The sequence below is a fragment of the Zalophus californianus genome, chromosome 9 (genome assembly GCF_009762305.2).
Source record: "Zalophus californianus isolate mZalCal1 chromosome 9, mZalCal1.pri.v2, whole genome shotgun sequence".
Taxonomy (NCBI): Eukaryota; Metazoa; Chordata; class Mammalia; order Carnivora; family Otariidae; genus Zalophus; species Zalophus californianus.
This window is the reverse complement of record NC_045603.1, coordinates 84743154-84769277: the sequence shown is the minus strand read 5'-3', so window position 1 is coordinate 84769277 and position 26124 is coordinate 84743154. Positions and strand designations below refer to the sequence as shown.

The 26124-nt window shown below is 40.6% G+C and overlaps 2 protein-coding genes across 2 annotated transcripts in view; one reads left to right on the top strand and one right to left on the bottom strand.

Annotated features, from left to right (window-relative positions):
- Window positions 1-4834: 4834 nt before the first annotated feature.
- On the top strand, window positions 4835-13536 carry SPX (spexin hormone). Its single transcript, XM_027594249.2, has 6 exons — window positions 4835-4840; window positions 5233-5313; window positions 5499-5553; window positions 6209-6271; window positions 7254-7337; window positions 11712-13536. Exons 1-6 carry the CDS (start codon window positions 4835-4837, stop codon window positions 11768-11770), a joined length of 348 nt encoding a protein of 115 aa, XP_027450050.1. The 3' UTR covers window positions 11771-13536.
- Window positions 13537-15361: 1825 nt separating this feature from the next.
- GYS2 (glycogen synthase 2) overlaps window positions 15362-26124 on the bottom strand; it is a 68709-nt gene continuing 57946 nt past the window's right edge. The window contains exons 13-16 of the mRNA XM_027594045.2: window positions 20754-20849; window positions 19782-19945; window positions 18296-18376; window positions 15362-16102 (exon numbers count right to left, since the gene is read on the bottom strand). Of these exons, the coding sequence (XP_027449846.2) occupies window positions 15881-16102; window positions 18296-18376; window positions 19782-19945; window positions 20754-20849 (563 nt within the window). The 3' untranslated portion in view covers window positions 15362-15880. The remainder of the gene's footprint in view (window positions 16103-18295; window positions 18377-19781; window positions 19946-20753; window positions 20850-26124) is intronic.

The following is a 26124-nucleotide window of genomic DNA, read 5'->3' as shown; positions in this document are numbered from 1 at the left end:
ACCTCTACCCTTCTGCTGCCTGTACCCCATGTAGCAGGTAGGACACAAGTAGGATGCCCCAAATCCAGCAACTGGCACGCTTTTCCCCAACCTTACCTCTACTAGCTCTCAAGACCTAATCAAAAGTTCACCTCTGTCATATCTTTCTTGACCCACTATAGCAAAACAGCTGGTCCATCCTTGTCCTCTCATAGAACTTTCCACTTGTTTTTGTTATTTGATTATGGAAAAGAGGTTCTCAAGGTTCAACGCCTTCAGTAAAAGGAAGACAGTAGATGCTGACCAGTGAATGGGGAGTTTTATTTTGGAGAGCAGGCCTTTTCTGTGCCTCTGAATCTGACTGGTAGCCCTTTGAGGAAATGACTTCTGTTTGTGAGACAGCCGGCCTATAGGGTAGACCGGCCCTGGTACTGAATAAAGCCAAAGTAGGAGAATGAACCAATGACCTCATTCATGTTATACCAAAATCCTCTATTCTGTCATCAAAGAAGTAATTTGGATCTTTTATTATCATAACAGCCATGTTATCCAGGTAACTACCCAAGTTTCTATGTAAACACAATAATCACTAACCTTGTAAAATACAATTTAAACAGTGACCATTATTGTATACATGGACCTGGGCATGATCCAGTCAACTGGAAGAAATCAGGTAACGTCAGTGATACGGGCAAAATGGTCTCCATTGAATATGCCTTTAAAAAAAGGTTTATCTTAATTTGTCCAATGCCCATTGCCTGGTCATAATGTCAGCAGAACAAAATTCAATGGTTTTATCTGTCAAGTGCTTTCATCAAATAACTTCTTAGCCCATCTCTAAGTTTGGACCTGTAAAAGTCCCGAAGTGTTATGATTTAACAAAATCGTATTAAGAGGCAATGCCATTTTAGACAAATGCATTCTAGTATGTTGCTTCTGATAAGACTACAATATTGATAATCTGTCAAAACCATTCTCATTTATACGTATTATGCTGAAAATGGCAGCTTTGACGTAAAGCATCTGCTTGTGAATTCATTAGCTAAACTTTTATAAACAAACTGCATCATACCTTTTTCCTTAAAATTGTAAATTCAAGACACAGTTTTATCGGTGAATCATTTTCCTGTCCCTCTTTCTAAAATGTTTATGTGTTTTTGGTATGGAGAGTGGGAAATAGGCATTTTGCTTGTTAGGTTACCTAGCAATTGGGTTTCACTTATGAGTTCATTTGAAACAAACATATGTATAATTTTATTTCTTTAATTGCCCTTTTTTGGAGGTTGCTATAATCCCTTGAAATTAAATCCTAAAATCCTGAAGTCTAAAAGAAATATTAAGATTTTATCCAGTTTTGGTGTTAATTTACTAGTCCTTAGTTTTTATTCTTTCCCTTCTAACATTGTGAGAAACACTACAGTAACGGTTTTGGCTCCTTCTTGCTTGACATACTTTAAAAGGAGTAAATATTCCACAAATTTCTACCTACAGACAACTTTCTATATTCCATTCTCATTTACTAACCAAACGTCATGTCTTTACAGGCTGGCAAGTCTATAAATATCAAGCGCCCAAATCCCACTCTTACACAAGTATTTGCAGATAGATCTCATCAGCCCTCAAACTTCAATCCTTAATCAAATTTATCTGTTCTCTCCCCATACTCCTTGATATTTTTATGGCTAACCATTCTCCCAGCCATACAGACTCCAGTTTCATTTTTAATTTTATTTTATTATGTTATGTTAATCACCATACATCACATCATTAGTTTTTGATGTAGTGTTCCATGATTCATTGTTTGCGTATAACACCCAGTGCTCCACGCAGTACGTGCCCTCTTTAATACCCATCACCAGGCTAACTCATCCCCCCACCCCCTCCCCTCTAGAGCCCTCAGTTTGTTTCTCAGAGTCCATAGTCTCTCATGGTTCGTCTCCCCCTCCGATTCCCCCCCCTTCATTTCTCCCTTCCTACTATCTTCTTTTTTTTTTTAGTGTCATTTTTATCGCTTATATCCTCCAAAGCTTTACTACTCAAAATGTCCTAGGATCAGTGGAGTAACATCCATCAGCGTCACCTGGGAGTTTATTAGAAATGCAGAATTTAGTGATTCAGTTGGTTAAGTGCCTACCTTAGGCTCAGGTCATGATCCCAGGGTCCTGGGAAGGAGTCCCAGAGTCAGGCTCCCTGCTCAGCGGGGAGCCTACTGCTCCCTCTCCTTCTGCCCCTCCCACCTGCTCATGCTCTCTCTCAAATAAATAAAACCTTAAAAAAAAAAAAGACATGCAGAAGTTCAGATCTCACCCCACCTGTACTAAATCAGAATCTGCATCTTTACAAGGTTCCCAGATGATTCACATGCATATTAATTCCTAAGGAGCACTACTCTAACTTTTAGAGCAAAGATTCTCTTTCTTACCTTACCTTAGCCTATGGTGGGTACTTGGGTCCTTGTTCAGTATCTGCCTATGTATGTAATTGTTTCCCCTCGATATTGACACAGTTTCCCTCTTGCCTTCTACACATTCCTTTAAAGCAGTTACTTTCTCTTCAGCATCATCAATGTCTCCTCCTGATCATCTCCATCAGCATATGTGTTCTGCAAATGGTTTGTTAGTTGGCATCAGGAGAAACCAACAAACCTGATTTTAGCAGGACACTGCCGGGAGTGTCCCCATCCTGGAATCTGACATGAGCACTGCAGGCAGTATTGCCCCTGCAAACTCAAACCTACTATAACCACTGCTGCACCAGAAAATGTCTCTCCTGATTCCGACTTTCCTCCATCCTAGCTCCAGATTTCCCATCCAAGTGGGTCTGATTGGTGAAGCCTGTGTCATGTGCCCACATCCTACCTGATAGGGAGGCTGGGAAAATGAGTGACTGACATTTTCACCTTGTAGAGTAGAAGGAAGCCTTTGCCTCCCACCAAGATTCATAATGCCATAATTCATAATTTAGGGAATTTTAGGAATTCCCTAAAAATGAAAGGGTTCAGATGTTACTGAAAGGCCAAAAAATAGCACACTTCCACCACACTCAAGCATCTAATTGTTAAAAAAAATTTTTTTGATTTTTCCTTGCCCCCTTTTAGTGAAATGTAGTGAAGCTAACTTAAAAATGCTAACTGCACTTGTCTTTATTTCCTCATATCCTATTCACTTTCAACCCACTCCAATCTAGCTTATGTCCTCAAAAACCATCGTATTTCCAAATCCAGTGCACACTTGCTGGTGCTCATCTACCATGACCTCTCAACGTTGTTGGATATTCTGCTGGCTTCCACAGCCTCATGGTCTCCAGGAATTTCTCTTTTCTTTCTGGTATCTTCGCCTCAACTTGCTTTGCTGGTTCTCCCTTTGCTCATTTCTGCATGTTTGTTTTCATAGCTCTGTGCCTGCTTCTCTTCTTTAATTCCATTCACTCTCAAAGTGTTCTCGTTTAATCCCTCTCCTGCCTTAAAATTCTTACAATTCTTAAATTTGACCATTTCTGCCCTTAGAAAAAATCTGTAGGCTGGTGACCTCTTTGCTGAGCTGTATAGAGTTTTGCATTTCCAACTGCCTAGTTCACACTTCAACTTAGATCCTAAATGTATATTTTAATCTTAATATTGAAATTTAATTTCCCTCTCTAAACTGGTCTCCCAATTTCAATAAATGGCTTTATCATACCCAGTGTTTAAGCCACAAGCCCAAGACTCACCCTTGATTTGTTTTTCTTATACGCTCATATCCCATTTATCCACAGGTTCTGAATTTTCTACCTCCAACAAATATCCCAAATTCATTTACAGCTCTCCATTCCCTGCAAGTCCCACCCAAGTCTAAGCCATCATCGTCTTTTGCTTATGACCATGTTTCCATATGAACCATTTCTTCCTCTCTGACCTCATTTCAAAGTACTCTCCCTTATCACCCCATGACCACTCAGTTTGGCCTCATTGGTCTCCCTATTCCTCAAACAAGCCAAGCTCTTTGCCATCCCAAGATTTTGTTTTTCTTTCTTCTGCCTGTTTCACTAATTCTCACTCTTGATTCATCTCATGTCTGACCCTACCTGATCTTTCCAGAACCCCCTCAATTGCTGCCTTCCCTAAAGTAACCCACCACTTATCACATCACCTCGCTTATTTTTACTTTATAAAGCATTTAAAACATTTTAAAATTATCTAATTTACCTGTTGACTAGTTTACAGAATTTCTCCCCTGACTAGAAGATAAGCTTGATCACAGCAAAGACCGTGTCTTTTTAATGCATGGCTGTGTCCCTTGAACTAGAAAGAGAAATGTCTGATACATAGTAGGCATTCAATAAATGTTTGTTAAATAATTGAATGGATACATAAGTGAAGGAGTGATGTTGAATACCATTGAGATTCCCTAACATTTTTATTTCTACCCAAATGATTCATGTTTAGTCATCAGTGATAGCTTGTTAACTAGCTACCCAAGACAAGTTCGCTTATTTATTCATTTACTTTTGATTCAGCCTGGGCTTTTTAATCATTTTCTCTACTACTAATAATAAATACTTTGGGAAGCTAGTGGGAAAAGCAAAAACAATGATGCTGATATATTCAGAATATCTCCCGGCTGATGTGGTCAGTATCTAAATAAGTGATGCCCACTCATCAATCATTTCTTTACTTCCTGTGAACAAATCTCCCTGGAAAAATTGTCAGATCCTCTCAATCTTGAATACTGACAAGAAGTCCCTATGGACTCCCTAACTCTACTGAAGATCAGGGGGGGTCCTTGACACTAAGATTTAAAAGCCCCACTCTCAGAACAAGATTAGAAAACTGACGGGTAAAGTTACAGTTATCGCAGGTTCTGGAAAGGAGCTGAACATGAAGGTAAGTAAAAGTTTTATTTACTCGAGACTTTTAAGCTATTTATAAAAAGCTTTATAGCTTTTTACCTATTTTACCTTTAATAAGCATTTTATAGGCTAAAGGATATTTAAACGATATGCCTTAAAATATCAGAATCATTTGATTTTGCTACAAAAAAATCACTCATTTTGGGTGAGGTAATGAAAGTAACATACTTCTAAATTTTTTTTTAAGAAGAGAACTCTTTTGTGGATTAACTAGAAGATAGCCTCGGGAATCCCCCTCTCCCCCACATACTAAGTATTATTAAAACAGAGCATACTGAAAAGTTAAGAAATTTGTAATTGTCCAGGTGTCACGAAGTAGAAGATCCTACAGGCACTGAAATTACTTTCTTTGATCTTCTCTTGTAGGGACTCAGAAGTCTGGTGGCAACAACCTTGGCTCTTTTTCTAGTGTTTTCTTTCTTAGGAAATTCGAGCAGTGCACCACAGGTAATCAAACGCAAAAACGGGGACTCCTGGATGTTCTTTCTTTTCCTTCCTTTCCTTCCTTTCCTTTCCTTCCTTCCTTTTGTTTCTTCTCTTTCTTCTCCCTCCCTCTCTTCCTTTCTTTTTTCTAACAGAGGACTGAGCTACAACGTCTTACTAACTGCTCTTCTCTTTTCCCTGGGTTGTAGGGACTCGAGAGAAGGAACTGGACTCCTCAATCTATGCTCTATCTGAAGGGTGCACGTATGTTCCAAATACTTTGCTCTTCCTACAGCAATAAAGGAGGATCCTTCGGGGTGCATGAATCCATGGGATAGATGTGTGGGAAGAGAATAATATTGAGTGTGTTCCCTTAAATAATCGAGGTCAGCCTGGTCTCCGTCAAAGAAAAGGGGTGGGGGGTCTGGCAGTAGAAGAGAAAGACTCCCTGATTATTAGAACCTTTCCATTCTGAACTGGAGGGTTGCTGGCTCTTGACGCACAGGAAGACTCCGGAGTAGCCTGGGAAACACCGCAAGGACCCTTGAACCCGACCACTGAACCCGACCACTGCTCCAAAGCCCATTCCCCGTGGCGGGCAGGGCGCGAGCAGGACGCGGGCAGGGTGCAGCAGGGGCAGGCAGGGCGCGAGCAGGACTCGGCAGGGCGCGGGCAGCTCAGGGGTGGGGGACAAGGCTCGGGCAGCGCAGGGGTAGGGCGCGGGCAGGGCGCTTGGTCCAGCCCGGGGTTGCACTCCCAGCGCCGGAAATCTGGCAGTGCAGCCCGGACCCTGGCCGCCGCTGCCTCCTACTCCGCTGCCCCACCCCTCCAGGCCTGGGGACTCGTGGCGCGGAGCCCAGGTTAAACCAGGATCGTTGAGCACCTGGCAGCCGCTGAGCCCCGCGTCTCGCCTTTGCAGAGGGGCGTCTCTTCATCTCGGACCAGAGCCGGAAGAAGGACCTCTCCGACCGGCCGCCGCCGGGTGAGTGAGCGAGGGAGGAGGAGGCCGGTGCGGCGACTCACAGCAGGACCCAGTGGGCGGGGCGCGCGTCCCAAGACAGCGGCTCCCCTCCGGGAGGGACGCAACTCCAGGGACGCCCTGGGAGAGAGTCAGCCAGGGCCGAGCTTAAGCTGGCGGCCGCGGCTCCCTGCACTATTGGGCGGCTGAGGCTGGAGCTGAGGTTCCCGAAGATAAACAACTCGGTCTCCGCTGTTCGACCGCCCTCTGGCCTCCAGGTGTGCGGAGGTCCCGGGGGAGTTATCCAGGGACAGGCCAGGCCTGGGGGTTCGCCTTCCAGGAGTAAAGGAGGGCGAGCGAGAACGGTACAACTGCCCCTAAAATGTACCTCCCGGTTTATGCCAAAACCTTTAAACGGTTTCCTCTTAAATGTTTTTGTTGTTATTAAAGTAGTGATTTACCTGGAAACTTCAAATGTATGCCCCTATTACATTACTAGAAGGGCTATAAAGCAGTTAAAAACCAGAAATTGTTAACAGGTAGGGGCCATTAAGAATAGGGCCAGGGACTGTTATGTGCCTTACGCGTGGCCAGGCATGTAAATTATTATTTCAAACAGCTTTGGACGGAATGAAAGAGGAAGTAGCCCAGGCTCCCAGGAGTATCCATTACATCTCAATGTTTCTGCCCAGACATCCAATTTTAAGCTCTGAAGGGTGAAATTATTCGGAGTTCTTTACCTTAATTTACCCTCCTTTTGTGAAATTCTCTGTAGAGTTTAAAATCTCTTCCATACCTGTAATACACACCGTAACCAATTGTAAGTAACATCCACGGGAATTATAAAATGTTTAAATTCCTGAAAATCAGTCTTGTGTGTGTGTGTTGGGGGGGTGATTTGCTAAGGGATCAAAAATCTATTTCATAAAGGTTTTTCTATTTAGAGCATATCGGAACAGGAATATTAGAATGCTAATAGAATCTGTATATACTTTTGTTTCTCCAGAGAGACGCAGCCCAAATCCCCAAGTACTAACTCTTCCAGAAGCAGCAGCTCTGCTCTTGGCTTCCTTGCAGAAACCACAAGAAGGTACAAGTACAGTGACCTCTTTCAGCTGCAGGACAGGGAAGCTTTAATTACTTTTGGGATTCTGTGTTGAATACAACAAACTTGCTTTTATTCAGATTTTTAAATATAATTAATAGTTGCCCCCGGCTCCAGAAACTCAGACAGGTTTATTATATAAACACTAGTACATTTCTCATTAAAGCGAGTCCCCAGGAACATAAAAACATTTTCTTGATGACACTGGGGAATTTCCTATTAATTTCATAATCCAGAGCCTATTGTAACCTTATTTCACTTAGAACCAAATGACTGAACCAAATGAAATTGCTGAAAATGACTTATTTTTATTTGCAAATATAGCAATATTATATGGTACATCCTAATAGATATGGACCAGTTCTGGTTCTAAGCCTGTGTGATTTTCATTATACAGTTTTTTCTATATGAAGATTAGGTGTACTTTTCAAATAGAGACACTCTGTCCACGGGGCACTGAAACCACTAGTTGAATTAAAGCATCTTGGTAATAGATAAGCCAGCGCTTTGGAGTATGTAGCAGACAGGGTTCAAATCCTGGTTCTGCTGCTTTACTAGCTGGATGATCCTGAGTCTTAGTATCATTATTGGTAAAATGGAATAACGATACCCATGTGCTTGATTGCTATGAGAGCCGATTGAAACAGGGCACATAATTTGAATTACTATTAACAATAGAGGTCATCAAAGCATAATAAACAGACCTAGAGTTTTCTCTCTCAAAATTGTAGTGATGCCATATTGTGACATAATTTAAATGTTTAAATATTTTAAAAATATATAGTAGGTGGTCTGGTGGTCAAAGCACAGGTTGCTGCTGGCCTAGTGCTCTGAGACTTATGCTAATGGAGAAGAGATATATATCCTCGGTGCCTAGTATTGAAGGGGCCATGCAGGGAGAAGAGAGCAAAGGGTACTTTCTGGCTTCAGGCTTATGGTTTTCTTGTGAAAAAGATACCGATGAGAAGCAAATGCAAGACAGTGGCATTGGGGGGTCCTCTGAATTCAGAGCAAGGCCAGGGCAGCTGTGGGTGGGGAGAGGGGATTATATGCACTTATGCCTGCGAGGAGCCGGCTGCTGGAAGGCAGACAAGAAAGTAGATTAGGGGAAGCAGGAATGAGAATGACCTTTGTAGCAAAAAGATAGGGTGAGGAGCACCTGGGTGGCTCAGTCAGTTAAGCGTCTGCCTTCAGCTTAGGTCATGATCCAGGGGTCCCTGGGATCAGCCCTGCTCAGCAGGGAGTCTGCTTCTCCCTCTGCCCCTCCCACCACTTGTGCTTTCGTGGGCGCTCTCTCTCAAATAAATAAATAAAATCTCTAAAAAAAAAAAAGATAGGGCGAGCAGTCAGTGGAATAGCAAAACGCAGGAGGCGTGGTTATGTTAGAGCTAGGACTATGATTACCTGTTATAATCACTACTACTACCTGGAGCTAATAGTTGTTGAGGGCTTACACAATACAGGGGGTCAGGCACTGTTCTCAGCATGTGATATGCATTAATACATTTAACCCTTGTAATGACCCTGGGAGGTGAGCACAGTATTATCCACACCCCAGGCGAGGAAACAGAGGCACAGAAAAATGAAGTAGCTTGTCCACTATTACATAGCAGGTACCTACTGGAACTGGAATGAAGAATGAAGGTAATTTACTCTTGAGAATCAGTAAGATGCCCTCTGGATTGGCAGCAGAGCGATGACATGGTGAAGGAGGATGGATCTGATCGTGGCACAGAGAGTAACATTAAGAACTGTAACAATAGCTACAATATAGGAAGGTCAGATATGAATGTGCATTTTTCTAGCCCAGAAAACTGAACCTTCATGAGGTGTATTTACTTTCCTAAGGTCACGCTGTTGGTAAGAAGTGATGTTGGGATTTTAACTCAGGTCCACGTGACTCTGCAGCGCTCTTCATTATGCCATGCCAGCTCTCAAATGCATTGTGTCCAAGAGGAAAGACCCATGGAGGGGAATTAGGGAGAAGCCAAGGAACATGACAGGAAACCACAGGAGTGAGGAGATGATGTACAGTTAGTCAGTGGGAATCGATGGGAGGCTCAACTCTGAGGGATCCTGGAGGGAAGAATAAATAACATGGATAGCTATTTGCTGAAGGGAATAAAAGGAAATCCAGAGTCAAGCACATTTTGAAATGGTGATGCTGGTGATGAGTGAACATTTCTGTGGATATAATTAAGGTTCATTTTGAGATAACAGAAATGGTCCAGTGAGTAAAAGTGTGTAGGTCAGTGGTTCTCAACTATCCATCTATGGACGGGTTCCATCCGAGTTAACTGGAGAGCTTGCTCAAAATACAGATTTCTCAGCCTTAGACCCAGAAATTCTGATTCTGTGAAAGTTGAATGAGCCTCAGAATCTGTATCCTTAAGAAGTTCCCCCAAATGATTCTGATGATCAGTCAGATTTGGGAACAACTGGAAATTCAGAGCCAGTTAATAAAGCTTAAATTGTGAAAATGGAAGTCTCTTCTAGGCCTCAGATATAGCAGGAGAAAGGCGGATGATAAAGGATTCACCTTAGAGAATACCTAGAGATAGAGGGAAAGGGAAGACAGTCCTATCAGTGAAGGGACATTTCAAGGAGAAAGCAGCAATGTAAGAGGAGAGCCAGAATAACAGCATATCCAGTAATCAAGGGTGGAAAGTTTTAAGAAAGGCATGATTAAAGCATCAAATGTAGCAGAATGGTTAATGAGAGAACAGAAATCAGCAGGAAAGGAAGATCGTGTTGGCTTTGAGGGGTCATTGAACAGCAGTTCACAGGATTTCCGCTCAGCTCCTGCTCGGTGATACTATTTGCTCCTGCCATGCCCCTTCTGAAGCCTTGTTGAGAGGGAATTTGGGACAAGAAGAAAGCGAGTACTAGCCAGCATGGCTCTCAGAACTCTTGCAATGAAAAGGTGAGAAATAGTTGGTAATGGGTGGAGGATGCTACAGCCAAGGTGATATTTTCTAAATTCAACACTTGGCACCCCTACTGTTTGTTGAAATGAGTAGGAGGAGAGTGCTGGTGAAGTTGGATCGAAAGAGAAGTTTTAGATTTGGTTGCTGGGAAGATGTGTGGAGCCAGAAAGGAAAGAAAAAAAAAAAAAGGTGAGCTAGAATGGAAAGGGAGGAGCTAATTTTAAAGAGGGGAAGAAGGATTTTCATTAGCCACTTTAGGGAAGGCTCCAGAAAACCAATATTGCACTATATGTTAACTAACTAAAATTTAAATTAAAAAAAAAAAGAAACTTTAGGGAAGAGTGTGTGATTATAGGTCCCAATTTCAAGTCTTTTTGTGGAAAATAAATGTAATTTTTTAATCATTGAAGTTTCCAGAGTAGCTTGTTTCTGATGATGAAATAAGGAAACAGTATCTTACTAGTTTAAATTGATGGAAAAGTATTTAATTTCCATATGATATATTCATTACTAGCCACCTTTAACATTTTCATTCTAAAGTCCCTAAGTATTATTTGGTAGGCTCTTATTTTATATAGTGTGTTTTTATTTTAGTGACCAATGTACAAGGATGCCCTTCTTATTGAGTTTTTTTTTTCTTTAAAGAGCAACCCATCATCTGTCATATTCTAAAATGTGCTAGTAATTCAGGTTAAAATGTAACTCAGACATTCAAATTATATTGTAACTAGCTAAAGGAATGTGGTTTTATCTAGAGATAACCTTAGAGAAAGTTAGGAGAGGCATTTTCCTCCGGCAACTCCCTCTCCCTACCTTTGGTAGGTTTTAGCTCTTCTACCCATTGTTACAGTCCCAAGAACCTGCTATCATCTGACTCCTTAGCCACTTTGTCCTGGAAGTGATACCTCATGCTCTAAAGTTTTCCAATCCCATGCAGCTAACAAGTATCCCTTCCTTTTGTCTCATTTGTTCCCCAGGCCTAGTCTAGCTCAGCTAATAAGAGAATATGTGCAAAAGTGTTCCAGTGTCATCTTTCCCAAGTAACATGCATTGTTAACAGGAAACATGGAGGCAGTACCTTGATGCAACTGAACAGTTCTAATGGTGGATATTTAAGATATGATGAGACACACTTAGAGCAAGACAATATGGCCTTTTCAGATTTCTACCAAACATACCACGTTATAGTTTTATTCATTCTGGAGAGTCAGATGTGAAATGTGAGTTCCCCTATGTATCTTGAGCTGAGGAGGAAGATTTTTAAACCAAATCAATCGAAGCACACTTTTTTGGATTCTCAGTAGCAAAGTGCAGTAGTTAACATAATTTAGGAAACTAAATGTTTATTTCTGGAAGTTCTCTTCATCTTATCTTTTCCCCTTTTAAAATGCAGAGAAGTGTGTTTATTTTATGCACCTTTTTTTTCTTACAGCTGGAGAAGAAAACTTTGATCAAACCAGAGTCCTAGAAGACAGTCTACTAAACTGGTGAAAATAGACCAACTCACATTTGAATACAGTTCCATTCCTGCTGAAAACATAAAGCATGTAAATAAAGCCCTTGGACCCTTTTTACTTCCATTGTAATGTTAGGAACATGCATAACCAATTTTATTCTTTCCAGAAGTAAAGGTAATATAGGGTTCTTAGCTGGGGACACCATGGCCTTCTTTCATTGCTTCAGGTCCTGTTTAGGTCACCTTGTGTCTTACTCCCATTCGTAATTATAAGGCTAGAGACTCTTTAGAGTGTGCTTTCTATTTGTTATAACAAGTATCCATCTTAATCTAGTGAGTTTTAGTTGTTGGCTTTTTCATTCCTTTACCCCTTGCATTGTCTTGCACTCAGCAGTGAATCTCCCTCTCCTTTTCTGCCTTTTTCCCATCTCCATGGGGGGTGAGGGGAGAAGCATGGCAGGATGGGAAAGAGCAGAGTGTGTTCTCTGAGTAGTTCATCTTGGAGATGGAAGTCGTTAAGAAGGGAAGAAGGAGGGAGGTGACTGGGAAGAAGCCCGTGATAAGAACACTTCACTGTAGTTGCTAAAGGGGGGAGAGGGCGGATCTGTGAGGCTGGTAGAAGGTTCCTTAGTGGGGCGCTCCCCTTTGTGCTCTTTGGGGATGTCCCTGAATTCAGGGGGTTACTGGTAAATAAGCAGATGGAGACACTCTGCTCCTGTGTACATTGTACAAAAGGAACAAACCAGTTTTTCAGAGGCAACTCATGTTCCACAGCTAAACAGACTCAAAGACTCTGCTTACTCTAACTGACTAGAGCTCTCGGCTTTATTATACATTAAAACGTTAGATAAAGGTGCCCTGATAACATCAGTACTCGGTGATATGCCTCATCTGCTCCTTCTGAAGACTTTTAAGACTATCTGAAAACACACACACACACACACACACACACACACACACACACACACACACACACTCATCCACAGTGGGCATAATAACCTATTTATTCGGAGTTACAATATGATCAACATGTTAATTTTTTTGACCTAAGTAGTTGAGAGTTGTTACTGATAAATGTCATAAGTGGAAAGTATTGTTAATTCTTACTGTCATCAGTATATAGCCATTATTCAGTAGCTAAAGGATATCTTTATGTGAATGTATTGGTACTTAGGAGTTACAATTTCACTGTGTTATGAAGTCAGAACCCTGCTTATAAGATTTGTCTGTATCTTGTATCATAATTGAATAATGAAACTATATTCAAGTAATTGTCACACTGATCTCTTCCAAAAAATAATATGCTAGCATTAAAAAATATGTGGTATCATAATAGGCACTTGTCATTTATTATGATTTGATTTAAGTGGATTTTCTAGATAGTGCATATGTCCCATTTGTTGAGATTTTACTCCTCTGACATAGAGGTGTACATACTGGCTATTCAAACCTTATGCTCATTCCAAGACTGTTTTAAAACCCCAACACATGAAACAATTCTTCCCACAACTAAATAGAACAATCTCAAGTCTTTCACACTAAAACAGAGTTTTTAAAAACCTTTTAAGTGACCAACAACTATTAAAATCATTCAGTATCATATTGGAAGACTATTAGTATTGTATATAATACCAAGTATTATAGGTGCTTGAATTCCTTGAATGTTGTTCTGCCATACAGATGTGCTGATTAACATAGTAGTTGCAGGCCGCCTGGGTGGCTCAGTTGGTTAAGCATCTGCCTTCGACTCAGGTCATGATCTCAGGTCCTGTAATTGAGTCCCGTATCTGGCTCCCTGCTCAGCGGGGAGTCTGCTTCTCCCTCTCCCTCTGCCCCTCCCCCCACTCATTCTTTCTCTCTCTCCCCTTTCTCAAATAAAAAAAAAAAAATCCTAAAACAACAGCAACAACAACAAAAAGCATAGTAGTTGCATACAGTCCCCTTTGCCTGGCTGCTGTAACATTCTGTCTCTCTTGGGATATCTTTGCAATTCTCTTTATTTCTATCTTTTTCAAAATTGAAATGAACAAAAGATGTTCACACTGTATGGCTTGTATTTTAAAACTGGGAAATACCCCCCTGCCAGGCAAACCCACGTACTTGAGTATCGCTACCTCAGGTGGGACTTTGCAGCCCCTTCAAGCACAGCTCCTGGAGCCTTCCCCTCTTTGGGTGGGAATCCTTCCTCCCCTGTGGCTATCTGCCTTCCAGCTTGGGCTCTCAATCACTCTTTGTTTCCCTGGGTTTCCCCAGTGGATACCTTCTCTCCCCCGACAGCACCATTATGACCCCAAGAGAGGAGAGAAGGCAGAGGCCCCTGCCTGTTAAAATCAGCCTCCAACTGGGCGCCTGGGTGGCTCAGATGGTTGGGCGTCTGCCTTCGGCTCGGGTCGTGATCCCGGGGTCCTGGAATCGAATCCCACATCGGGCTCCCTGCTCCTTGGGAGCCTGCTTCTCCCTCTGCCTCTCTCTCTCTCTCTGTCTCTCATGAATAAATAAATAAAATCTTAAAAAAAAAATCAGCCTCCAACTAACATTTCCACTTTATCTGGTTATGAGAAATGAAAGTCTGTATCCTATCCACCTTGAGTTACATTGTTTTGCTTCAGCCTCAGGAAAAAGGGAAGTTGGGAATGTAACCAGTTGGTCCCATCCTACTGGACTATGAATTCCTTTAGTAAGAGCTTATTTCTAGGGCGCCTCGGTGGCTCAGTTGGTTAAGCAACTGCCTTCGGCTCTGGTCATGATCCTGGAGTCCCTGCATCGAGTCCTGCATCAGGCTCCTTCTGACCCTAACCCCTCTCATGTGCTCTCTCTCTCATGCTCTCTCTCTCAAATAAATAAATAAAATCTTTTAAAAAAAGATGAGTTTATTTCTAATATGATCTGATCCTTATAATCACCATGTGAAGCCAGCACTTGTATTCCCCACGTGACTTCACAGAAGTGTATCCTCACCCTTTGGACCTCCCCAAGTGCCTTTGACCAGTCCCTCTCCTGAGTCCTCCTTGTGCCCTGGGAAACTATTAGCAGAACACTTGTAACATTTTATCTTCTCATCAGTATATGTAAAACCAGCTCTGTTCACCCTAACTCTTAACATGGAAGACAGGGTGGGACAATGCATAAAAGTCTTCGGTCAGCTGGTCAGGCACACATTAACTATTTTCTATAGTTCCTATACTCCAACTTATGCAAATATACATTCTTTAAAAACATCCTTTTTTTGTAACTATATTTCTCCCAGTGAGACCATTCATTTGTGCAGCTACTGTGTATAAGGCACTGTGCTAGAAACAGAGTCATCTACTAAGGATCTTTATCTGTTGCTCCTCACCCGGCTTCGTCAGTCTTGGGGAAGAATGAAGAAAGGACTGGAGCAAGGGGATGGAGTCCAGTGGCAGCAGCTGTCTGAATGGAGAAGCGAGTGCAGGGCAGAAACCTGCCACTCAAAACCAGGTGTTTACAGGTCTGTGAATTTCGATGTAGCTCTTTCATTTGTACTTTGTTGCAGTCAGATGGTATAGTGCAGATGGTAACATCTTCCCATCATTAAGTTGATATGTATCAGTTAATATGTATCAGGATCTGGATTTAAGATAGATTTTTTTTCTTATGGATTTTGATTGTGTGCAAAGCTAGATAGAAAATTCATGGTTCTGAATCATGTGAAACATGAACATAATCATTGAAGACAGAATTATTTAAAATATGTACGTAGTGCACGTTCAGGGCTCAGATCAGGATCCTTTGCAGGGAAAATGGGAGACTTGTTTGGTAGATATGGCAGCTGTATAAATACTAAGCACAGGATTATGGTGATGATAATTTAAAAATAAACACTAGCAAATGAAAATTCTTATTGCTTAAGCTAATATTTTAAAACCATTTCTGGTCTTCCTCCTTTAATGGACATTCTTCCTCGTGCCTAAATTTACTGGGGAAAAGGAGTAGGGGAAAATAACTTGGATTTTATTAGACATTCCAAATTGCCACTCACTTAATCTTCTCCCCTTCGTAGGCAGAGAATAAATCCCGTTGTAACACTTAAAAGAAGAAAATGGAATTTGTAGCATTTTCATTTCTTTAGATAATCACTCTTACTCTGTTCTTACTACATTAGCTCTGCTCAACAAGCATGGAATTCAGTTCTTGTATTCATCATGCAGCTTTTTATTCCCACGAGGAACACGGCCCAGAGAAAATGGCGACTTGATATTTAACCGATCCCTTTCAGCTTCCTCTTCCTCATTGTATCGCCCATCCTCTTCTTCGTCTTCCACATCACTGCCTTGAGGACTAGAGACCTGAGACCCTGAAGGGGAAGGTGGAACTGAAGAAGGCCTGGGGTATTTAAATCCTTCAGTCTGCCAAAGACAAAAATAAGTCACAAACATTATAATGATATAAACACTTTGCATGTGCATTTAATACAAAACATAGTTGGATATATTTGTGGTCTGTTCGTGGGCTATTATTATTTTTGATTCCTTTTGATTCTGGTACCACCAAATTCAAGAGAGATTTGTTAAGTAAATAGCTTTCTTTTCTTATGCACTGAAATGTGCCAGGTGCTATATGTATTTATGTATGTGTATATATATATGTGTATATATATATAAAATCTTATTTAATCCTTGTAACAACACCAATAAATGTGTTTTTCCCATTTATAGGTGAACATTGAGGGTTAGAGAGACCAGATGACTTGCCCAAGGTCATGCAGGATGTAAGTGGTAGAGCAAAGATTTGTACCAGGGCTGTGATCGCTCCCTAGCCTTTAACATCAACTGTCATGTTACACTGCTGATAATGTCAGTCCCTATGTCACTTTGCGGATTTGCTCAACAAAATTACAGAACATGGGTGTCGTGGACATGCCATGGACAGCCACCATTAGAAAGAATCCTGGAAGCCAGGCCACTCTGAAATTCCACCAGTTACTTTTATTTCAGTACATGAGCAAATGTCACTAGGTTTTAATCAAATTGCCCTTCTACCTAAGATTCACTGAGATAACTCATTTGATCAATGAACGCTAAGCACAATTATGGGTCAGGCACCAAAATGCCACTGAGGAAACAAAGAAGAAAAACATGACTCTTGCCCTTCGAGAGAGCACATGTTTGACTGGGGAGGACGGTTGTATAAAATAGTTGCAGCACTTGTCACTCTGTATTTCAACTACTTGTGTTCATTATTATCATGTCATACCTATACAATCATTTCAACGTTCAGATATTTGGCCTGAAAGCAATAAAAAAAAATAAATTAAAAAAACGGGGCTGATTCATGCACTTAGGACCTGGCTCAGAGTAGGAGTTCAATACTTAGTAATTGAATCATTTGAATAAATGGATGAATACAGCTTGATGAATAAGACCTTGAATTAACATCAAGTTGAGCAACTGCCTCTAAACAAGCTAAGCCATTAATCCTGTTAAAATCCTGAGCGTAAAAGTTGGAATTTGTATTCTGAAGGATTTTCAAAACCCTGTCACCTTCTGCATGAGCAAATTTTACCTCGGGCTAACTTTTGAGATCTGTTTCCCTTGACACTTGATATAGATGGAATATAAGTTGTGCAAAATTGATTATGGTAAAAGGGACTCCTGATTAGGAAATCACATCTGAACTCAGAGATTTATAAATACTCGATGAGGATCTACAGCTTTTGGGAATCCCTGAATTGGATGACTCTCGTACTTGTGCATATTCCTCGTGGAGGCCATGGACGCTGCTGATCTGGGAGATTTACATGAGATCTTGGCTCCCTGGGGCATGAAACTACTAAGCTAAGATAGATCTCATACCTAATGATAGGGATCTCATCTTCTTGCACCCAAGCTTTCGCCTGGTGGGCGGGCGGGGGGGGGGGGAAGGGCGGACAAAGAAGTGTGGCTTTTGGACCGCTGTGTAGACTGCTGTAAGGACTGATCCCGCTGAAGAGAAATGTCTGATGCTGTCCTACTTCAAGCTGTGTTTCCTATCTTATATCCTTCTAAGTGAATGTGATGCCAAGTAGCCAATGCTCGTCTCATGAATATAAATGTCTAAGAGAGCTTCAGAAGAAGACTCCCTGCTGGGCACTGCTGACTGGTACATAAAGAGTCATCCAGTCCAATTCCTCCCGTGGTTCCTGAATTCACTCTATGTTACTGTTGCCAAGTAGTTACCTGTTATTTAAACATTTCCTCAGAGAGCGAATTCACCTGCTGTTAAAGCAGGCCAGTTCATTTTTCAGTAACTCCCAAAAGAATGGGTGTCTAACACAGAGGTTTCAAGTACTAAGGCAGGGAGAGTTTTAATGTGGAAGTGCTTCTCCAGTGACATGAATTAGCTGATCATCGGCTCATCTGCTAAATAAGGCTAACTCAGAATCAAGGGCTTTGACTTGGTTTGCCTTGTCGGTTCCTCTATTCCTTGCTTTAAGGCAACATTATGAAAAAGCATAAAAGTTTCCATCCTTAACTAATTCTAAATTAAAAAATATTGGTAGGACTTACCATACACAAGAAATTTAGATTTCAAAATAAATACATAATACATAAAATACTTACCGTTGGTGGTGATGTAGGCTCCATATGGAATTTATCTGGAAAAGCTTTGCTTAAGGTCAGGTACCTGGCATGCTGATAATACTATGATAGAAAAACCAATTCACGGTTTAAAAAATATTATATATCACAAGAACCATGTTATTATATAAAATCTTATTCTCCTAGTAAAGTGGCAGAACCTATTCACCCTAAATTTAAGAATCAGAAAAAAAACTGATGGTTTACAGTTATTATTTTCCAGTTAATAAGTAAAGAAAGAGTAAAGAAATACTACAAAAAGTGGAACCGAAAAGCCATACTGGCCTTACTGAAAACTCTGAATTGTGTGCTAAAACACTGGCTTCATGCTACAGAGAAGCAGTATGATATGGGGAAAATGGGGTACCTGAGTAATTAGACAAGCTGGACCTAAGTCCTGCTTGAGACCTTAGATAAGAAACAACTTCTGGGGCACCTGAGTGGCTCAGTGGGTTGAGCATCTGCCTTCGGCTCAGATCATGATCCCGGAGTCCTGAGATCGAGTGCCGCATCATCAGGCTCCCTGCTCAATGGGGGTCTGCGTCTCCTTCTGCCCCTCCCCCGGCTCGTGTTCTCTCTCTCTCTCTCTCAAATAAATAAGTAAATAAAATTTTAAAAAAAGAGAGAGACATAACTTCTAAGAGCCTTATCATTCTGCTTTCATTGTAAAATATAGACAGGACAATGAATCACTCAGGGTTGTGATGAGCACTGTCATTAGTGTGTGTAGCCGCTCGGCAAATGGCAGCATCTATCATTTGTCAGGGAGAGTTTAGTGGCATCTAAGCAGATACATGATGTGAAGGCAAAGTCAGCTTATTTTTTATTAAATCATCCAGTACTAAGATATATAGAAGTCTGGGTATTTACAAACCTATTGCATAATTGAAAGGAGGTATTTCCTGTACTTGTCATTTGAAAACAATATTATTCCCACTCCCACTGTACTTAAGGAATATGGTCACATTATTGCTTAGAGTCAAGCAAAATGGAAATGTTTCTTTAGATGTTTTCCTCATATTCATGAACCAATAGCTGAAATGCATCAAGTTAAGCACTGACAATAGACTAACTAGAAAGATCCCAGCTAGATCCTGACAGACTTGCTGTTATAAGCTCAAACTAAATATGAAAATTTGGGGGTAGGACTTTGCCAGCTCATTTTAAGTAAAAAAAGTACATGAAAACATCGCTTGAGATTTCAACAATTATGGTACAGGGTTGACTTTGCAGATGATGACTAGAATCTATATTTTTATAGCCCAGTGGGATTTTCTTTCTTTCTTTCTTTTTTTTTAAAGTAGTCTCCACACTCAGCACAGCTTGAAAGGCAGGGCTCGAACTCATGACCCCAAGATCAAGACCTGAACTGAGATCAACAGTCAGATGCCCAACCAAATGAACCACCCAGGGGCCCCAGTCTAGTGGGATTTCTAAAGCAGTTCTCTCCATCCCAAACTTAACTTACTCTGCCCAAGTATCTCCAATCCAGAAGATCAGAGAGCCTCTCAGTTCGGTTTCTCTGAATAATTCTTTGGCGGCGGGACTGTTTGCAAAATCCATAGAGAAACTGAGTCAGCTGATTGCAGGAATCATCCGGAGAGCGGAACCTCCTGTCAACAATGTAAATACCTGAGGAGCACAAAAGCCAAAGCACGGGTAAACATAGGGCTACCTTAGAATGTTTCTTCTCCCATTCCTTAGGTTCCATCACAGACCACCACACGTAGTACCTGCCCCCTGACTCCCCTGCTGCCTCTGTTTTATCTTTCCCCTTCCAAGGCTGTATTTCTTCTGTGATCTCCTCCTAAGGGTTTACAACTGTCACTAACACACAGGCAACACGATGGATCTTGTTAAAAAAATTTGGCAGTAGAGGGATACCGTGGATCAGTGATTCTCCCCGGGACTGCTCACTAACCACAATCTCTGGGGTAAGACCTGGGGATCAGTGATTTTAGGCTCCCCAGTGTTCCCACCATGCAGCCCCGACTGAGAACCAGAGCACTAGCCTGAAGAAAGGGAACAGTGATGAGGAGACCGTAGAAGACCAGGAAATTGGCAATGTGTAGGCAGACAATCCATCCCATCTCGCTTTTCTTGCTGCTAGGCAACACAGACAGAGATGGTGGTATGCAAATTCTTCTGCCATCTTCAACAATTTAAGTGAATTTTGCTAACTTGGCACAGACCTTTAAAATAATGACGCTGACTACTCTATATACTCTAAGGCCTTAGTTACTGTAACATCAATATATGTAATATCAATAGCATTTTTATCTTTTCTATGAACCACATAATTAAATCTACTTTTAATTAAACAAGAAGTATAAACATTACTTTAATCATCAGGATAGCTTTAAAGTTAGGCTCTCTAAAGACCCTGTGTTTGGTTAGAGGTTACTTCTCCCTGCATTGGGTGAATGATGAAAAACCTCACCATAAGCAGTAGGATCAGCCACGTGTTCCTGCATGAAACAGCCAAAGCCGGAAAGGTTGCTTGTCACACTGGGGATACCCATCACAGTGCATTCAGCTGCCAGGGGAAATAGACAAAGGCTTGGCTTCAGACCACCTTCTATATCCTCTTATGCATACGGAAGGGGGAAAAGCCCAAGTTGGCCTAGTAGTAGTGATATTTATTTTGTATCAGGCACAGTACTAAGCTCTTTACATGTATTAACTCATTTAATCTTCTCAAGAACCACGTGAACTAAGACTGACATTATCTCCATCTTACAGATGAAGAAATTGAGGCACAGAGAGGTTAGATAATTTGCCCAATGTCACAAAGCCAGGGAATGGGGTAGAGTTGGGATTTGAAGCAGGTGCCCAGCTCCAGGGCTCCTGTTTGGAACTGCTACTCTACCCTGTCTCTCTCATTCTGGCTGGTTTTGTTTTTTTGCTCCATTCTAAGCTGTGTCGCTAAGTCTGTGGTGAGTTTGTGGGTTTTGGACATGAGCAACTCCTCCCATCAGATGACTCTCGCTTGCCACAAATCCCTCCAATTCCCCAAGTGTCCATTGTACCCATACCTCCCCCGTCTTCTTCCCCCATCTATTCAAAACCTGTTTTTCATAAAATAGTGGATATGTTTCTTTTAAGAAGTATTACCTCTCACAAGGATGTCTACATTTTTCACAAGGAATTCATATTTGATTATGGAATTAATCTTGGTTGGCTAGTGGGGGTGGGTTAAAAAAAAAGATTTCACCACTAATCAAGAAGTAATGCAGTTTATTTCTCCAGCTGTTCTGAAACTGTTCCAAAAACAGAAATGGAAGGAAAACTTCCAAACTCATTGTATGAGGCCACCATTACCTTGATCCCAAAACCAGACAAAGACCCCATCAAAAAAGAGAATTATAGACCAACATCCTTGATGAACACAGATGCAAAAATTCTCACCAAAATACTAGCTAATAGGATACAACAGTACATTAAAAGGATTATTCACCACGACCAAGTGGGATTTATCCCTGGGCTGCAAGGATGGTTCAACATCTGCAAATCAATCAATGTGATACAATACGCTAATAAAAGAAAGAACAAGAACCATATGATCCTCTCAATAGATGCAGAAAAAGCATTTGACAAAGCACAGCATCCATTCTTGATTAAAACTCCTCAGAGTATATGGATAGAGGGTACATACCTCAATATCGTAAAAGCCATCTATGAAAAACCCACAGCAAATATCATTCTCAATGGGGAAACACTGAGAGCTTTCCCCCTAAGGTCAGGAACACGGCAGGGATGTCCACTCTCACCACTGCTATTCAGCATAGTACTAGAAGTCCTACCCACAGCAATCAGACAACAAAAAGAAATAAAAGGCATCTGAATCAGCAAGAAGAAGTCAAACTATCACTCTCTGCAGATGATATGATACTTTATCATACTTTTGGGTGGACAACCCAAGAGACTCCACCCCAAAACTGCTAGAACTCATACAGGAATTCAGTGAAGTGGCAGGATATAAAATCAATGCACAGAAATCAGTGGCATTCCTATACACCAACAAGACAGAAGAGAGAGAAATTAAGGAGTCCATCCCATTTACAATTGCACCCAAAACCATAAGATTCCTAGGAATAAATCTAACCAAGAGGCAAAAGATCTGTACTCAGAAAACTATAAAATACTCAAAAAAGAAATTGCGGAAGACACAAAGAAGTGGAAAAACGTTCCATGCTCATGGATTGGAAGAACAAACATTGTGAAGATGTCAATGCTACCTAGAGCAACCTACACATTTAATGCAATCCCTATCAAAATACCATCCACTTTTTTCAAAGAAATGGAACAAATAATCCTAAAATTTGTATGGAACCAGAAAAGACCCTGAATAGCCAGAGGAATGTTGAAAAAGAAAAGCAAATCCAGTGGCATCACAATTCCGGACTTCCAGCTCTATTACAAAGTTGTCATCATCAAGACAGTATGGTACTGGCACAAAAACAGACACATAGATCAATGGAACAGAATAGAGAGCCCAGAAATGGACCCTCAACTCTATGGTCAACTAATCTTCGACAAAGCAGGAAAGAATGTCCAATGGAAAAAAGACAGTCTCTTCAACAAATGATTTTGGGAAAATTGGACAGCCACATGCAAAAGAATGAAACTGGAACATTTCCTTACACCACACACAAAAATAGACTCAAAATGGATGAAAGACCTCAATGTGAGACAAGAGTCCATTAAAATCCTAGAAGAGAACACAGGCAGAAACATCTTTGACCTCAGCCGCAGCAACTTCTTCCTAGAAACAGCACCAAAGGCAAGGAAAGCAAGGGCAAAAATGAACTATTGGGACTTCATCAAAATAAAAAGCTTTTGCACAGCAAAAGAAACAGTCCACAAAACCAAAAGACAACCGACAGAATGGGAGAAGATATTTGCAAATGACATATCAGATAAAGGGCTAGTATCCAAAATCTATAAAGAACTTATCAAACTCAACACCCAAAGAACAAATGATCCAATCAAGAAATGGGCAGAAGATATGAACAGACATTTTTCCAAAGAAGACATCCAAATGGCCAACAGACACATGAAAAAGTGCTCCACATCGCTCGGCATCAGGGAAATCCAAATCAAAACCTCAATGAGATACCACCTCACACCAGTCAGAATGGCTAAAATTCACAAGTCAAGAAACAACAGATGTTGGCGAGGATGCGGAGAAAGGGGAATTCCCCTCCTACACTGTTGGTGGGAATGCAAGCTGGTGCAGCCACTCTGGAAAACAGTATGGAGGTTCCTCAAAAAGTTGATAATAGAGCTACCGTACGACCCAGCATTGCACTACTGGGTATTTACACCAAAGATACAAATGTAGTGATCCTAAGGGGTGTGTGCACCCCGATGTTTATAGCAGCAATGTCCACAATAGCCAAACTATGGAAAGAGCCAAGATGTCCATCGACAGATGAATGGATAAAGAAGATGTGGTATATATATGCAATGGAATATTATGCAGCCATCAAAAAACCATGAAATCTTGCCATTTGCAATGACGCAGATGGAACTAGAGGGTATTATACTAAGTGAAATAAGTCAACCAGAGAAAGACATGTATCATATGACCTCACTGATATGAGGAATTCTTAATCTCAGGAAACAAACTGAGGGTTGCTGGAGTGGTGGGGGTTGGGAGGGATGGGGTGGCTGGGTGATAGACATTGGGGAGGGTATGTGCTATGGTGAGCGCTGTGAATTGTGTAAGACTGATGAATCACAGACCTGTGCCTCTGAAACAAATAATACATTATATGTTAAAAAAAATAAGATAGTAGGAAGGGAAAAATGAAAGGGGGAAGATCGGAGGGGGAGATGAACCATGAGAGACTATGGACTCTGAGAAACAAACTGGGGGTTCTAGAGGGGAGGGGGGTAGGGGATGGGTTAGCCTGGTGACGGGTATTAAAGAGGGCACGTTCTGCGTGGAGCACTGGGTGTTATACGCAAACAATGAATCATGGAACACTGCATCAAAACAAATGATGTAATATATGGTGATTAACCTAACAATAAAAAATTTAAAAAAAACAACTAATGATGTAATATATGGTGATTAATGTAATAAAATAAAATTTAAAAAAAAGAAGTAATGCAGTTTAGACAGTGGCCTTTTATTCTGCTCTGCAAGTATTGCCTCGTGGTTTATCTCTAGAGAGATGTGGTTTCCTAATTTTTAGAGGGAGTGGTGGAGGAGAAAATAGGAAAGGGATTCTTGACCCATATGAAAATCTAATGTAAACCTGGAACTCCTCCCCAGAAAAATTCTTATGCATATATGTATAAAGAATTTTGCCTACAATTCCATGGAAGTTCACAGAACCTTATTTTTATTAAATACTCATTAAAATACATGTAATGAAGTGCTAGGTACCCATAATCTCTGCAAATTTTCATTGAATGAATTTAATGGAATAAGTACTTATAATCATTGGATTTTCTCAAAACACAGCCTTAAATGAATATTTTCTGCAGTGTGTTAAACTTAGTATCAAATAAAGAGTTATTTTTAAAAAATTAGAATTATCTAATATGCTAACACCAAACTTAAACCTCTAGGGGTCTTGTTGTTTCTGTAACTACAGGTTAGGTGAAGAGTGGCCAACCTCCTCTGGTTAGTTCAAAACAGAGAATGACTCATTCTCAAACTTCTTTTTCCATCTACTTATCTTTTATAATAGTTTTGCTGATCTTTATTTTAAAATACTAGATGTATCTCCTCTGTCATTTTGGGTTAAGTTTATCTTTGTCCTTTAAAATGATGTTTGGTGGAAAGTCTGCTGTAAGTTATAGAACATTCTCTTTACCCAATGTAAAGGAATTCCCCACATCCCTCAGTCACTCAGACTTTGGCTTTGTGCTTCTCTATTTTTGAAACTTCTTTGATAATAAATTGTGTTACTTTCTGGAAATAATAGGAACAAAAGTCAATAACAAAATGTTAAGTTCATCAGTGAAATATGCATTTTATGTATCTTAAAAGATAGATACTCAATTATAAACAATTTCAGATAATATGTGGGTACTTCATAAGTAAGAAGACACCATCTTTACAAAAGTGACAACTGACACCCATAACAATTTTTAGAACTACAAAAGAGATAGCTGGAAGAGTTAGATCAATAGCTTTTCTACGTCATGTTTCAAGAGGAGATAATATTTTATCTATTTTCCCCAGAGGTTTTAATAATTTTACAGCTGCTGGCAAATTATTCTTGGTGGAACCCAGAATGATAGAATAGGACCTTATGTCAAAAAAAGGCAGAGATTTCATGTTGCTCCTTATGTAAAGATACTACTTATATAAAATTTTAAATTCTATATTGAAATTCTGGGATCAGAATACAAAGACTAGAAAAATTCTTCCTCTTCATAATTCAACCATGATCTCCCTAACCTTGACCGATGCCACCCCTTGGTTGGACAATGATGACATTGAGATCAGAAAGCAAAATTTATTAATTATGCATAAAAATGTTTTCTGAACCTTTTCTTTTAAAATTATGAATGGAATTATATTTAAATAAAGAGGAAAATCTCTATTAATATGAGATGGAAAAGTTAGTATTATATACGTTCCATTGGCATTTATTTAAAGTATTTGTTTCCTTTTTAATTAGGCATTTCAGTACAAATACAAATCGATTGCTCTTGATACTAATGACAAACATGCTCATAGGGGACAAAAAAGAAAAATAGGTAGTGCATCTGGGAATCCACCAACGGGGAGGAAAAAAAAAAAGGCAGATGAAGAGGTGGAGGATCTGAATGGAATGATGTCAGGGTCA